General features: G+C 42.6%; 1 protein-coding gene across 1 annotated transcript in view; it reads right to left on the reverse strand.

The window, feature by feature from the left end:
- The window catches only part of zeb1b (zinc finger E-box binding homeobox 1b), a 49,238-nt gene that overhangs the window by 11,021 nt on the left and 24,701 nt on the right, over positions 1–13,516 (reverse strand). Inside the window, exon 2 of the mRNA XM_088283280.1 lies at positions 4,444–4,596. Within this exon, the coding sequence (XP_088139406.1) occupies positions 4,444–4,596 (153 nt within the window). The remainder of the gene's footprint in view (positions 1–4,443; positions 4,597–13,516) is intronic.

Here is a 13,516-nt window from a genome sequence, read left to right on the forward strand (position 1 = left end):
TTTAATGTCATTATTAGAACATGCGGCAGGCCCTAAAAAAAAACATCCAGCGGGCCTATGGCTATTTTGACGTTTCCCAACTTATAAGTGGATAAACTTTAACTATGCAACTTTTCTTCTAGTGAACGAGCATATATACGTAAGCAGATTGCGTGGGAATCATTTTATTAAGATGTAGTAGGCTGCTGGCTTACCATTGTTAAAAAAAAAAAACAGAAAAAAAATGCGTTGCAGTGTTTTCTCCTTTACTTTCGTATTGTGTTAAGAGGACTGCGTGTGTTGACGGACAAGGCCAGCTGTATGCTCTCCTTGGAGACGGTAACAGGTGGAGCACCAACACTCTGTGAATATTCGTCATCTTCCAGGGCTTCCTCTGGTGCGCCATAACAAAGCCGTGAAACAATATGAGCACTGTCATTTGTTTCTATGGTTATTAGGAGAATTGGACGGTGCCTTCTAAACACTCAAGCTCCAATCCTGTCAAAGAGGTTGTCTATTGGCGAACGGAAGTGTGGGTATGTAACAGCTGAGAATTGCAGAATTTTGTTTCCCACACTGGAGTGTCAGGAACACAAGGTGCTGCTCACGTGACCCTAATGGAAGAAAACCAAGAGATTTTTGCACTTCTATTACTATCGTGGCTACGATTAATATTTTATATGATATCTCTGTTGTGATAAAATTCACTCCTTTTAAGCCCACAACTTCCTGCTGCTTAAAACAAGATTATCATTGCTGTAAAAAAATAAGGCAAAATATATGACTTTAGATGACTTGATTTAAACAGAAATATGAACCAATTTGTATTTTTAATGAAATTTAAGATGATTATTTTCAGCTTCTCTTGCATTTCTGATTGGATGCACAGGGCAGGTCTTAAAATTTCCAAGGACTAAAATTCAAACTAGATACAAATGTTTTCCCCTTCAATGAGGACGATATGAACAACATAATGATTCAGTGCGCGAGAAGAGGCGAGACCCGCTCGCCACGAAAATACGCTTCGTCACAATGAGCATCCGGCCACCAATCGCACCCCACACACCGACTCCTCCTAAGTCAATTCAAGTTATGTCAGTCAACTTGGGACGAAGCCAAACATTTCCTTTTTTTTATTTGTGGATAAACAAGGGAAACGTGAGGAAATGCTGACGTAGTTGTATGTTTCTGAGCCGCACACCTCCAGGCTCCAAAATGTTGCGCTTGACTGTTAAGTGCGGTCCCAGCTGGGGGGCCGCGAAAAAAGGTGCGACAAGCTCTTGTTTTGACTCCTTGTTTGTCGGTCTCGTCTCTTTTGTTAGGCGCAGAGTGAAGCCGGGGCGTTGAAGTGGCTCCGTGTTATCAAGGCTACCTCCCTTGACATGAAACATCACACGGGCCGTTTATGTGCTGACGCAAACGTGAATGCACCGCTGCACTGGGGGGGAAAAAAAAAATCCAAATTGGACAATGTTGGCACGAATGTTTTGTGCTGTAGAGTCAAACTAGAGATTTTAAAGATAAATAAATAATTGTCCTTTTCTGTAATATGATCCAGGCTGATTAGCAGGTCCTCATTATTCCATATATGCGGTGTCATATCAGTGATAAGGATGTGCAAGTCACAGTTCTGATCCTCTCCCATCATTTGCAAGACTGCAAAAGTCAAAAATTGGACAAGTTCTCGAACAAGAACGCCCTCGCTTATCAGAACTATTGTTTTTGTCTGTGCTAAACTACCTTTTTAGCTCGCATGAGGTTTTTCCTTTCCTATGCAGATGGGTGGCTCACTTTTTACACCACATCATGACGTAATGCGGACAGGAATGTGCTTTTTTTTTTTCTCCCCTGTGAATCCCTTCTGCACTAAAGTGGATTTGAAAACAACTCGGTCGCTGTCATCAATGCATGCCGTGCAAACATGGAGTGATGATTAACGCTGCGTTGCGCTAATGACCAGAGGTGGGAGTACTCGCACGGTGTACTTAGGTAGAAGTATCAACACTTGTGTGAAAAGATTCTGGTATTATAAGTAATAATATACCTGCTTTGATAACGTGGCGTAAAAATAATGTGACCCTTCATATTATCTGTCCTACTTTACCTTCAACATGCTCGTCTATAATTCTTTTTTCTAATCTCCTCTGAAACTACTTTGCTACTACTGGTCCATGTTTAGGGTAGCACAGTGACTTCTTGTCACCGATTAAAGAGACTGAATCAGTGATTGGTTGTAGACACCTGTGATGCTAATTAGACAAAATTACATTATTATTTTTCATTTCCAAGCTTTTCCGATTTTTTTATTTTAATAATTCTGTTGAATCCTAATTCAAAAGCAATGACCGATTTTCATTGGTTAATTTTCAGTCAATTGTAATTTATTCATCTTTGTCAGATTGAAGTTCCTTCCATGACCATTGTTTTTTTTTTTTTTTTTTTTTTGTCATCGACAGATGGGTACCAACAACCCGATGATCTTTTCAAAAGGCCTTCGGCTCTGTATCTTCACACACTCCAAGTGGATAAGTGCCTCATGATATCAAAGCTCTCCGACTCCACCCTGTTCATTCTGCGAGATGTAATCAGCTTCAGAAATAAAGGAGAGAGTCCTCCCAGGCCAATAGTCTACATTTTCCTCCCCTGAATTACTCAGCCTGATCTTGGCTTACACTTTAGTACATCCACACTGGGCCGCCCCACCAAAGCATAATCACTTAGGAGGGAATGAGTAATGACAGCGAGCAAGGCGCCCATGATACCATATAATCAAGAGGAATGAATCAGAATATGAGAAACAGCAAGGGAGAAGAAGGGTGTAAAAAGAGAAGGAGGAGGAGGGGAATAGAGGTAAAAAAAAAACAAGTTTAGAGCGCGACAATCCCGCGGGGAGGGGTGTCGTGGCTTTAATTTGAAGCAAACTTGGGCTACGCTGAGAAGATTAGTGGGTGGCGCTCACGTTTCAAGGCAGGAATCTCAGTTCTCGGGAGTGAAACCATCAGCATGATGAGGCAAAAAAAAAAAAAAAGGTTGTTTATTTAAAGGATTGCAGCTTTCCCTGAGTTTCATCAGAAGGAGCAAACGATGTTGCCCGATTGTGTTTAAGTCACGGCAACAAAAGAGTGAAAACATTCTATGTGTGCAAAATGTGCACGAGCACACGCAAAGGGAGGCAAAATGAACATTTGCACAAGGCGAACTGTGGCGCAGAGCCAGCTTGCGGAGCTGTCACTGTAACTCATGCTTTTCAAAATGTTTAATGTTCACAGTTCCAGGCCAAGCCAATGACATTATTCCTCCTCCAACTTTTACACAAGACGATACAGCTGGAGAGTTGCTAAGAGGAATGACATCACAGCATTGGGATTAGCCCGGAACACCGTACACCGCTCGGTCATTGACTTTCTATAGAACCTACAGTAAAATATAACTTAAGTCCACACTCCATTCCCAGAGGAATCGATTGATTTATCAATAGGATAATCCATTCCGAAAAGATTTGGTTTGTGACGATGAGTATGATGTTGTATTCTGTTCTCCAAGCTTGGATCAGCAACATCATTGTTGTTGGCGGATAGCGGGCGGGGGGGGGGGGGGGGACATCAACCCTCCCTTTGGATCTGGCTGCTTCTGACGTCATGGTCAAGCACATGGAGGTAAAAAAAAGTTCACAGCGGCACTACAATGCCCACCAGTGTCATAAACCTCTCCAGTGATTCTTTGCTTGCAAGGCTTTTTTTCTTTTGTGTAGTTGAAGGTCTCTCATCTGTTGGCATTGTTGGTATTGTCTTTGTTTGATATTGCGCTTCCTGTCTTGGTTGAAAACCGGCCGCTTGTAGTGCCTATTTCCTTGCTCTGTTGCATGAATACACGCGTGAAGAAAGTAATTATTTTCTCACAATGGCAGAAACTACAAGTCTTTTTTCCAGTTCTCTAAATCTAATAAAAAAACTTTTATTTAAGCATAGCCAGAGTATCCAAATTAAACAAAATTAACAAATTGCAGCCTATTAATTCCGTAGAGAATGCAATATAGAGAAAGTGAGTGCTGTTAAGCTGTATCAGTTGATGCAGAGGTAAGAAAAGCTGAGTAGAACAGCTGAACTTTATTTGTGGCACTTAAACTAGTGGCATGTGTGCTGCAACCAAATTTACATCAATCTGAAATCTGCCACACTCCCAGTTTTCCCGCGTGTCGTCTTTTTATATCCACCCTAAATAAAGGCAAAAACAACTTAAAAATGTTAAATGCAACTGTGCTGCTCTTTAAAGTTAAATAAAACTGAATTGCACTTCGGCAGTCATTTTGCGTACCAAAAGAGGGAGCGTTGAAAATCGCTGTGTGTACCAATATTAAAATGCCACGCAGGAAACAAAATGTTTTCTTCAGTGGAGCGAAGTAGTAGAGAACACTTTGCAGACTGCGTGTGATAATGCGGCCCACAAGCATCCAGCTGGTCTCACCTCGATCCCAGTGCTCCCTGGGGGGTTCGTCGTCTGGTAGGGTGCTGTCGCAGTCCCCCCCGTCCGCCAGGCTGCCTTCCTCCTCCACGATGTGCAACTTGTCCTCATCGTCTGAGTCTGTGCCAGCCTCCACCACATTATTGTAGTTGGTCACTAAACAGGCAGAAGACGGGAAGTCGGATTAGATTGCAGGTTTTTTCGATTATTTTTTTCTAGGAGACGAACAGGCAAAAGAGTAATCAGGAATAGTGTGAGTTTTAAATATAAATGGTCCATGGTTAGTAGTCCAAAAAAGTACATAATACAGATCACAAATTAAAATTTGTATGTCAAGGCGTGGAGTGTGAAAGATATCAAATAATTTTTTTTAATGGAAAAAATCTAATGTGATTAAGTTTTTGCCATTTTTTGTCACAATCCAGTGGACATTGTGTTGCTCCTGGTGTGCACACCTTGGAGACATATTCACTAAAGTATTCACCTGACAGAGTTCCTTTCTTTTATTTTTATTTTGTCCATCATCCTACAACTCTCTCAATCCCTCCTGTGTAAATTCTACAAACGCCCCGGTCCATCTCACGTCACCGCATTTCTTTGAGGAACTGAGCTGAACATTCTCTCAACAGGCCGAATCGATTCTCTAGTGAGAGTGGCTCAGTCAGCGCAACGCTCAAACTACCTGCCAAGCTACTTTATCTCTCGCTGACACACAACACACACACACCAGCTGCAATCGCTCGGCCGATATGCACCACCTGAACATTCCGTTTCCTGTTCTCGCCCACTTCTTTCTGGAGAGCCTTTTAATATTGGGAGGAGGTGTATCTTGGAATACGATGTCTCAATCAGTCAAGTTTTTTGGAATCATGTAGGTCATTGCAAGTGGTCGGGATGCAAAATTGAATCACGCGGGGTTCGGTGTGGGGGAGGCAAGGAGGTTGAAGGTGTTTAGCGGGTGCTGAGATAAAAGGTGTGTGAGGAGGAGGAGGAGGAGGAGGAGGAGGAGCGTGAAGAAGCGGTGTTATTTTCATAGGGGTCACCACGCTGTGCTGCGGTCGCAAAATGGGAGTGAGCTTCATCAGGAGAGCTTTGTCATCCCTCAACCTTCTTTTATGTGCCACGCTATGATCTGCTTTGTGTTACCATGACGCAATCCCAAGAACCTTTACTCATTCAGCCAGTCAGCTGGGGGGATCCAGCTTTGGCTCCACTGTGGGGTTTTTTTTGTTTTTTTTTTCCTAAGAATGCCAAAAGATCAACAGAATACATTTACAAACTAACTAGCAGCGAGACTTTAACAAACTTAGCCAAACGCTGGATTATCACCTTCAGAGATAAACACCACCTACATTGTCTGCTTTTTGTCTGTAGGGCGATATTTATTTATGTGTTTAAGTTGACATATTTAATTTTCCTACAAACCCAGTCTCAAGCCAGGATATTGTCAACTTCCCCCCTCCCCCCAAACAAAAAGATAAGACATGCCACAAGATGGCGGCAAATGCACCACTTTTCTCAGTTTTAATAAGTTAAATCAGGTGTGGGCAAACTAAGGCCCTGGGGCCACATGCGGCCCGTTAAGCGTTTTAATCGGCCCGCCAAACTTGAAAAAAATTAAATGAATAAACCTTGTTAATGTTTTATTTTCTAAATACTGTGAATTTTTAAAGACATATTGTTGTCATGCTTTTGTTCACTTTCATTTAAAATTAAATGTATTTTTTTCCTCCGATGAGGTGAGGGTACCAAAACACTCTGTCAAATTTTAGAACCCATTGTGGCCCGCCAATCAAAAGGTTTGCCCACCCCAGGGTTAAATGAAGCTCCTCTCATCACCTCAAAATAGTTCCTTAATACCCTTGCAAAATGGCACCAAAGAAATGAGTTCTCACCAAAAAAATGTTGGCTGAATTTGTAAGTGGTAGTGGCCCTACTACTTTTTATCTGCCCTAATTCATACATAACTAGTTCTGTCCAACTAAATTTCCAATAAAAAACAGCATCTCTCAATAAAAGGGGGCCGGACGGAACATTTTACACATTTATGACCGTTAGTCACAGGCAGATGGATGGCTTGGAATACCATTTCATCCACCATCATCAACAATCAACGACGGCAGGCATTTCCGTGAAAATATTTAATTCCTAAGGCCTGTTGAAGAGCACACCATCTCAGGAACACAATTACAAAGCAACACTCTCCACCAGCGGCGTTGAGAGAAAATGATCTGGTGGTGAGAAAAATCAATACATAAATGGGAGGTAACAAAAGCAGCAGTGCTATACAAAGTGGAATGAAGAAAAACGCAAGTGGGTTAGGGGAAGAATAACGGTTGGGTGGGTAGTGTTAGGTGTCTCCAAGTGGAGAATCTTCCTGTTCCAAATGGTTGGCAGTCTTACAACAAAAGTGTGTGTTCTGACAGCCAAAGTAACACCTAGCATCAACAAAAGCTGTAGCCCCTTCTGGCCAACCGGCTGAGCGTTTGGACAGCTGCCTTTATTAGCGCTAACATGCTAACACACAACAGGAGGACCACTCCTACGCATGCGAGAGGCAATTCACTGGTAGGTGGAAGAGGTGATGCATAGCCTGTTTCCCGTTAGGTTGCCTTGTGTGGGAATTCGTCTTACTAAAGTCCGGGAAATCTTTCATGGGAATTCAGAAACTCCAATGGTAAAATTGGTTTAGAAAAATGTAACATGGATGACGAAATACGTATGCTTAAATATAATCTCTTTTCTCATTGATATCCATGAATTCCAATACAGTAAAGATATTCCAATATGTACCATTTCCAACATTCCCCAGCCTAACTTCCCATTTTTTTTTTTTACTGGAAAGGTTCCATCCCTTTGCAGCCCTCATTGAACCACCTGCGAAAATAATAGTCTGAAAGCGCAGTCCGTGACCTGTGGCCGGAGATCACACATTACTCCTTCACTGAAATATTCTATTGATTTGACTAATGTGCTACAATCAATGCAAGCTAAATAACCTCAACCAAACATGACCTGACTACAGATATCCCAATTGTAGGATCAGGCATCTTCGTTTCACATGTATTTGTTTTTCTGACAGATTATATTATGCTAACAAATTCAGTTTTTGTGTGTGTGAAACTTAATTAAATTACATAGATGCCAATATCAATGGTTCCCTCGACCATAACATCTTCCCAGAAACAAAGTTGTGTCCAAAGAAGGGTATTACTCCCTCCATCCATTTCCACTTGTACTCATTAAGGTCACGCATGAGTGAGTTGGGCCCTATCCCAGTAGACTTTGGGCTCACCAGCTAATTTCAAGGCACGTACTGCAGGCACAACCAAGAATCCCCAGTTATACTCACACCTGAGGATAATTTAAGAGTCTTCAATAGACCTCAAATGCATTACTTCGGAATGTGGGAGGAAGTCGGGAGTACCTGGGGAAAACCACGCAAACACAGGAGAGAACATGCGAACCCGACACATTAAGACTGGGGGCCAAAGTCGAACCTGAGACCTCACTTGCTGATTTCAAAGCACATAGGTGCAATTAAGTGCATTCAGACCAAGTTTCAAATCAGATCATGTAAACCACATACTACATTTTGATTCAGCGCAGATCTTGATGAAAAGCATACTTTTTTGAATAGACCAGAGGCAATGCGAGAGATGCAGCTAGAACATCAACACCTGAATAGCACTTTTATCCTTCTGTGTTACTGTAGGCCGCTCTCAAAGAAACTGCATGTCTTGGGTGCAGCACCGTGACACTCTAGGAACATCAAATGATGGAGTTTTCTTTGCTGTTAATTCTAAAATGATACGGGATCAACTATTTGTTTGTTCTACAACTTCCTGTATTTTTAAGAACAGCTTCCCTCACTGAGGTAGACAACTTATCTAACCAGCTCACTAAGGACCAGCAGGCAGGTCGCGGTGCAAACTCAGGTCGCGGTGCAAACTACCACAGGCATTCTTAAAGAATAGAGACCTTGCCGTCACAGAGTCTGCCCTTGTAGCTCGGCAATGCTATTTTCTCAGGGAAGCCAACCACTACAAAAAAACCAGCGTGAACCAAAGTAAAACAAAGCAGTGCCATTCAAAACCTCAAGTATGCCGTCTCAAGGTGAGGCGCCTCAGTCAGCGGCGAGGTAAATGCCACTGATTTTTGTTAAAACAACAGTCTTCCTTCCAGAGTCAGGAAGGTCAACTCAAGTGTCGAGAAAGTGAAAGAATTGGGGACCTTTCATGGTTAGCCTTTACTGAGAGCGCCTCAAATTTGCCGGGCCATTTGGTTCTGACAATGTGTACTTCAAGTAGTTGAGCGATACATGTAGCTGTGAAAACATAACGGCATCCCTTCGCAAATCCACACTTTACTACTACTTTCTGACTTTCTAGACGCCAATTACCCTTTGCTCTTGTTAAGTCGATCCAATACAAGTTTGCAACGTATCAGTGCCACCCTGAGAGGAAATGACTGTATCCCATTGGTGTGTTTTGGCATCTTATGCAAATGAGTTGGTGACTTTACCTAAGTCTATTCAGTTAAGCTGCTCTAGGTTTAATGAGTTAAGACAAGTGCTCTTGTCTTTATAATGAAACAGATCAAGGTTTTAGCCCATTTGTTAATTGGCCTCCGTGGGTCGTTCATCTATTGTCTGATGGGTACTTTCCATGACAAGACTGATGTTAATGGCACCTATTGTTCTCTTAATATACATGATGATGACACAGGTAAAATAGTGTTTGTTAGGAAAATCCAAAACCTTAAACTTTTTTTTTGCCATGCTTTCCATGTACTTTACCTATTATAGACAATTTTTTCGTTTTTTATTGAATGTACATTTTGTCCTATTGCGCATGCTTAATTAGGTGCCAGTGCTACAAATGGATATTTGAAATAAGACCCGTGGGTTTAGAACAGGGGTGGGCAAACCTTTTGATTGGCGGGCCACAATGGGTTCTCAAATTTGACAGAGGGGCCGGACCAGGAGCAGATAGATGGAATGTTTTGTTAACCTCACCTCATCGGAGGAAAAAAAATACATTTAATTTTAAATGATAGTGAACCAAAGCATTACAACAATATATGTCTTTGAAAAACCACAGTATTTAGAAAATAAAACAACAAGGTTTATTCATTTAATTTTTTTGAAGTTTGGCGGGCCGGATTAAAACACTTAACGGGCCGCATGTGGCCCCTGTGCCTTAGTTTGCCCACCCCTGTTTGAGCAGGTAGTGATAAAAGTATATTTCTGTAGGGTTTGAGACTGGCAACACTTTAGTGACACTTATTGTGCGTTCTTATAGACCGTTTAAAAGCAGAGGCCATTACAAGTGGCCAAAGCAAACACCTAAACCCAACGCTACCTCCTACTTATAACTCAGCCACCCTCGGTGGAGAGGCCCTGCTGCTGTTATCTGCGGCGTGAGAATGTTCAACCAGTAAGCCAACCTGGCTATTCACGGTAAAGGCATGTGATATGAAAACGTTGCATGCAAGGTGGTTGGGACATGGAAAAGCATGCAAGTCCATAAATGTTGACACAAAAATATAAACGGTAAAGTGGGAAAGCATGATGTAAAACAGTTAGCATCTGTAAAATCCTTTGTAATTCCAGGCCGGGCATTTAAAACACAAACTCATTTGATTTTTGAGTTTTGTCTCCGTCAAGCCTCATTCAAGTGCCAAAGGGGGGGGGGATGAAATGTCATTGTCACCTCTGCTGTCAAACCCGATTCAGGCTGAAGCTGTAGTCTAATGTACTCTGAAAGCTTCAGAGTCGTATAGCGGTGCCCTTCCCCTTTTTGAATTTTGTGTCTCAGGTTGACATTTTGAGTGGGTGCCCTGTAAAGATATTATTAGAGTCCTTGCCTTAAGGTATCCAGACTGTTTAAATAGCCTCTTGCATCCATTACATAGCGTGTTATTTTATTCTCAGCACAAATGACAGCTATATGATTGGGTTGGCAGATACTGTCTTGTCTGCACATGTGACCATTTAGTCATGCTCATGCACGGACATTGTGCTCAATCCAAAAACAAGGGAATGCGTCACCAATATTATTCATAAAATAAAGGAAAAACACAGCAGGATATATTTAACTTGAAAAATGTAGTTAACACGATCGACACACTAATAAATTGTCACTCCATTTGTCCGTTTTCTGTTCTGCTTTATTCAATCTCAGCTGACTTTGGGAGAGCGGCAGGGTACACCATCTTCTGGACGCCAGCCTGGTGCGGAGCGACAATAAACTGTCCAATATATTTTATGAAATACAACTATTTACAAAGGAGGCGAAGCAAACGGGATCATTCTGCTACTTCAGATAAGCGCCCTCCTTTTGGCCATCTTGTTAAACATTTTTATATCCTCACGCTGGTTTCTTTGTTTTGCTCAATGACAAGGAGGAGAGGGTCAGACAGAGACCCCCCGCTCCCCCTCCCGAAAGACTGCGGAAACTGTTCTTTATGATCTTCAATTTGGAAAATGATCTTTCCGCAGAAGCTGTTGTCACTGGCGGCGTTGCGTAGATCCTTACCGTCGTCATAAATGTTGGAGTTGGCTTGAGTTTTCCGTCACTGTGGCAAGGATTTCTTGCAGGTTCTTTGAGCGAAAGCTGGAATGGAATCGCTTTAGTTCTTTCTTCAGCTGGTCCTCATTTTCCTTCCACTAATCACAAAGAACATGGACGATGTCTTTTGCAGTTGGCACATACTAATGTTGGCATGTAGGATTGTTCCAGAAGGGTTTCCATTGATGTCATACCAATATTGTCACGCATCAAGATACGTGACAATCATGTTCTTTGTCATCAACAGCGGTCGTGGGTCTGTCCTCTACCAATTATCATACAAGAATATTTCCGACTATTAGTAGTTCGGCTGGTTGCGTGGGATCAATTCCCGACCCGATGCCCCAATTATGATCATCCTGAAATTGGTACTGCTCACCGTCTGTGCTCGCTCGTTAAGCATTTTTGTCATTATAACTCCACAGTTGTCATATTGCTGCCCTCAAGTCTCGTCTTGAATAACAAGCGTCTCCTTACATAGTTTTCTGGAGTTCAAAAACAAACAAAATTACAAAGATTCTATTGGACTTTGAAAATCAAGCCAGTTTTTCATTTCATTTTTATGTCCACAGTGTTAAACTATGCCTTACAGCTGAGATGGGGTGCGATGAGGTGTGTGTTTAAATATACGCAATGAGCAATAATAGCGTTATCCAACCTGCTTGTGCGGTGCAGGTCTATATTAGGTTAGTGTAGCACAGGGCTGTTGCATTTTAGGAGCAGGTGACTGGACATTCCTTCCTGTATTAGGCCTGACAGTTTACTGTGGGGGAGTGCAAAGCATGGAGAATTACACGGGTCTAAGAGAGAGGGAGGGTAACACTGCCAAATAACTCTCCAACTGGAAAATCTCATTAAATCTTGCTTACCTGTAAGAAAACCACATTGGACATGGCTATCAATAAAGTCAAACTAGAGGGTGAATGTCAACATCAGCAAATGTCAACTCCGCCGTCACGTAGACGGCGGTTTTAACGCAGATTAGAGTTTAACCGGAAAGTTGAATGCACCTGAGGTTGTACGATTTGGAATTAAACCAGAGCTCTTGAGGAAAATACAGGTGGTAAACATTACAAGCTTGTGCTCTAAATTTGAACCTGGAGTGGATTAATTCTATTTCCATTACTCCCTGTGAGAATCTTTTTTTTTTTAAATCAGAGGCCAAAATCCCAAACCGGATTTTGTTCCACCTTAGGGTGCATAAAATAATATCAGGTCAGAAGTGAATGATGTGCTCACCCAAACAAAAAATGAGGGCATAAAATGCAAACGGGCGGGGGAATGATGGTAAGGTGGGAGGAGAGGAAGTGCTAATGGCTTAAAAAGACAAAGCTGGCCTGTCGCACGCGATGTTCATCTGAAGTGATGGCTGCCCCTGGGAGGGAGTGCCACAAAATGTCAGAGCGAGACGACGACGAGTAAAGATGGAGAGAACACAGAGGAGAGATGGATTGGAAAATGCGTTGGAATAAAAGGATGGAAAAGCAAGCGCTGATTAATAACACGTACGCACTCATTAACACTAAATGACAGAAGAGGACTGAAGGTGAAGAAACATTAATAAATATTGCTGCTCATGCATTTTCCACTTGCATGCTTCTTATTAAAAAGGTCAGGTGTTGATGCTGTGGCTTTGGCTGACATATGTCTCATTGCGTGGGGGTGGGGAGGGGGGGCGCGAGGCCACAGGCAACAAGGCAGGCACCGCACACACACAACACATTGGTACACACTCCAGTTCACAGCAGTGGACAAGCGAACGCACAGAAATGCCCCGGATGGGCTTTTTAAATTCATTGGCTATTTTTACAATTATAAATGTCATCATTTATTTTACCCTCTTATGAAGCCGAGGCCCAGATGCATGTTGACAAGCAACCTTGGTTCCCCTTAATTCTGACACTAACGTAAAAAAAAAAGTGCAGAGCGAGCTTTTCCCTTTCGGAGCAAATCTTCTCCTTTGTGGCATTTTGACAACAGCTGACCACACTCCCCGTTTCTCAGAATGTCAGCTCAGTCACAAGACTCCCAGGGGCAAACATCCCGGACACCCCCCTGACACACATACACACGGCGCATAATCAAACACGCTGCCTCGGGCTACTGCTAAGTTGTCACAGTAGTTTCTTGTTCTTCATGTGATGCTAGGGGAGAGAGAGGTTAATGCCGTAAACTTGCATCCACAAAAGGGCTTTTGTCACCTCACTCTATCCTCTCTCTCTCTTACAAAGTGGATTTTGCCCATGTGATCAGGGAGGGTCTCCCCCCCCCCTGCCACATCGCCCCTCGCGCTTGTTCCCTAACACCCTCCTCCAGGGCGACTCGAGCTGAGGAGCAGTCAAGCAGCACCATACACACCATTACCCTGCTGTTAAATGACCATGAGGGTGCACCGCACTCGACTTGACTGTTGGGACAGTCAGAGGAATAGATCTTGTTAAACCAGGCGAGAAGAGAGTGAATGTATACTGTATGCTAGACCTCATAGAACACGGTCAAATTAG

This window comes from Idiotropiscis lumnitzeri, chromosome 19 (genome assembly GCF_059441095.1).
Source record: "Idiotropiscis lumnitzeri isolate Australia: NSW breed Sydney's pygmy pipehorse chromosome 19, RoL_Ilum_1.0, whole genome shotgun sequence".
In the NCBI taxonomy this organism is placed as follows: Eukaryota; Metazoa; Chordata; class Actinopteri; order Syngnathiformes; family Syngnathidae; genus Idiotropiscis; species Idiotropiscis lumnitzeri.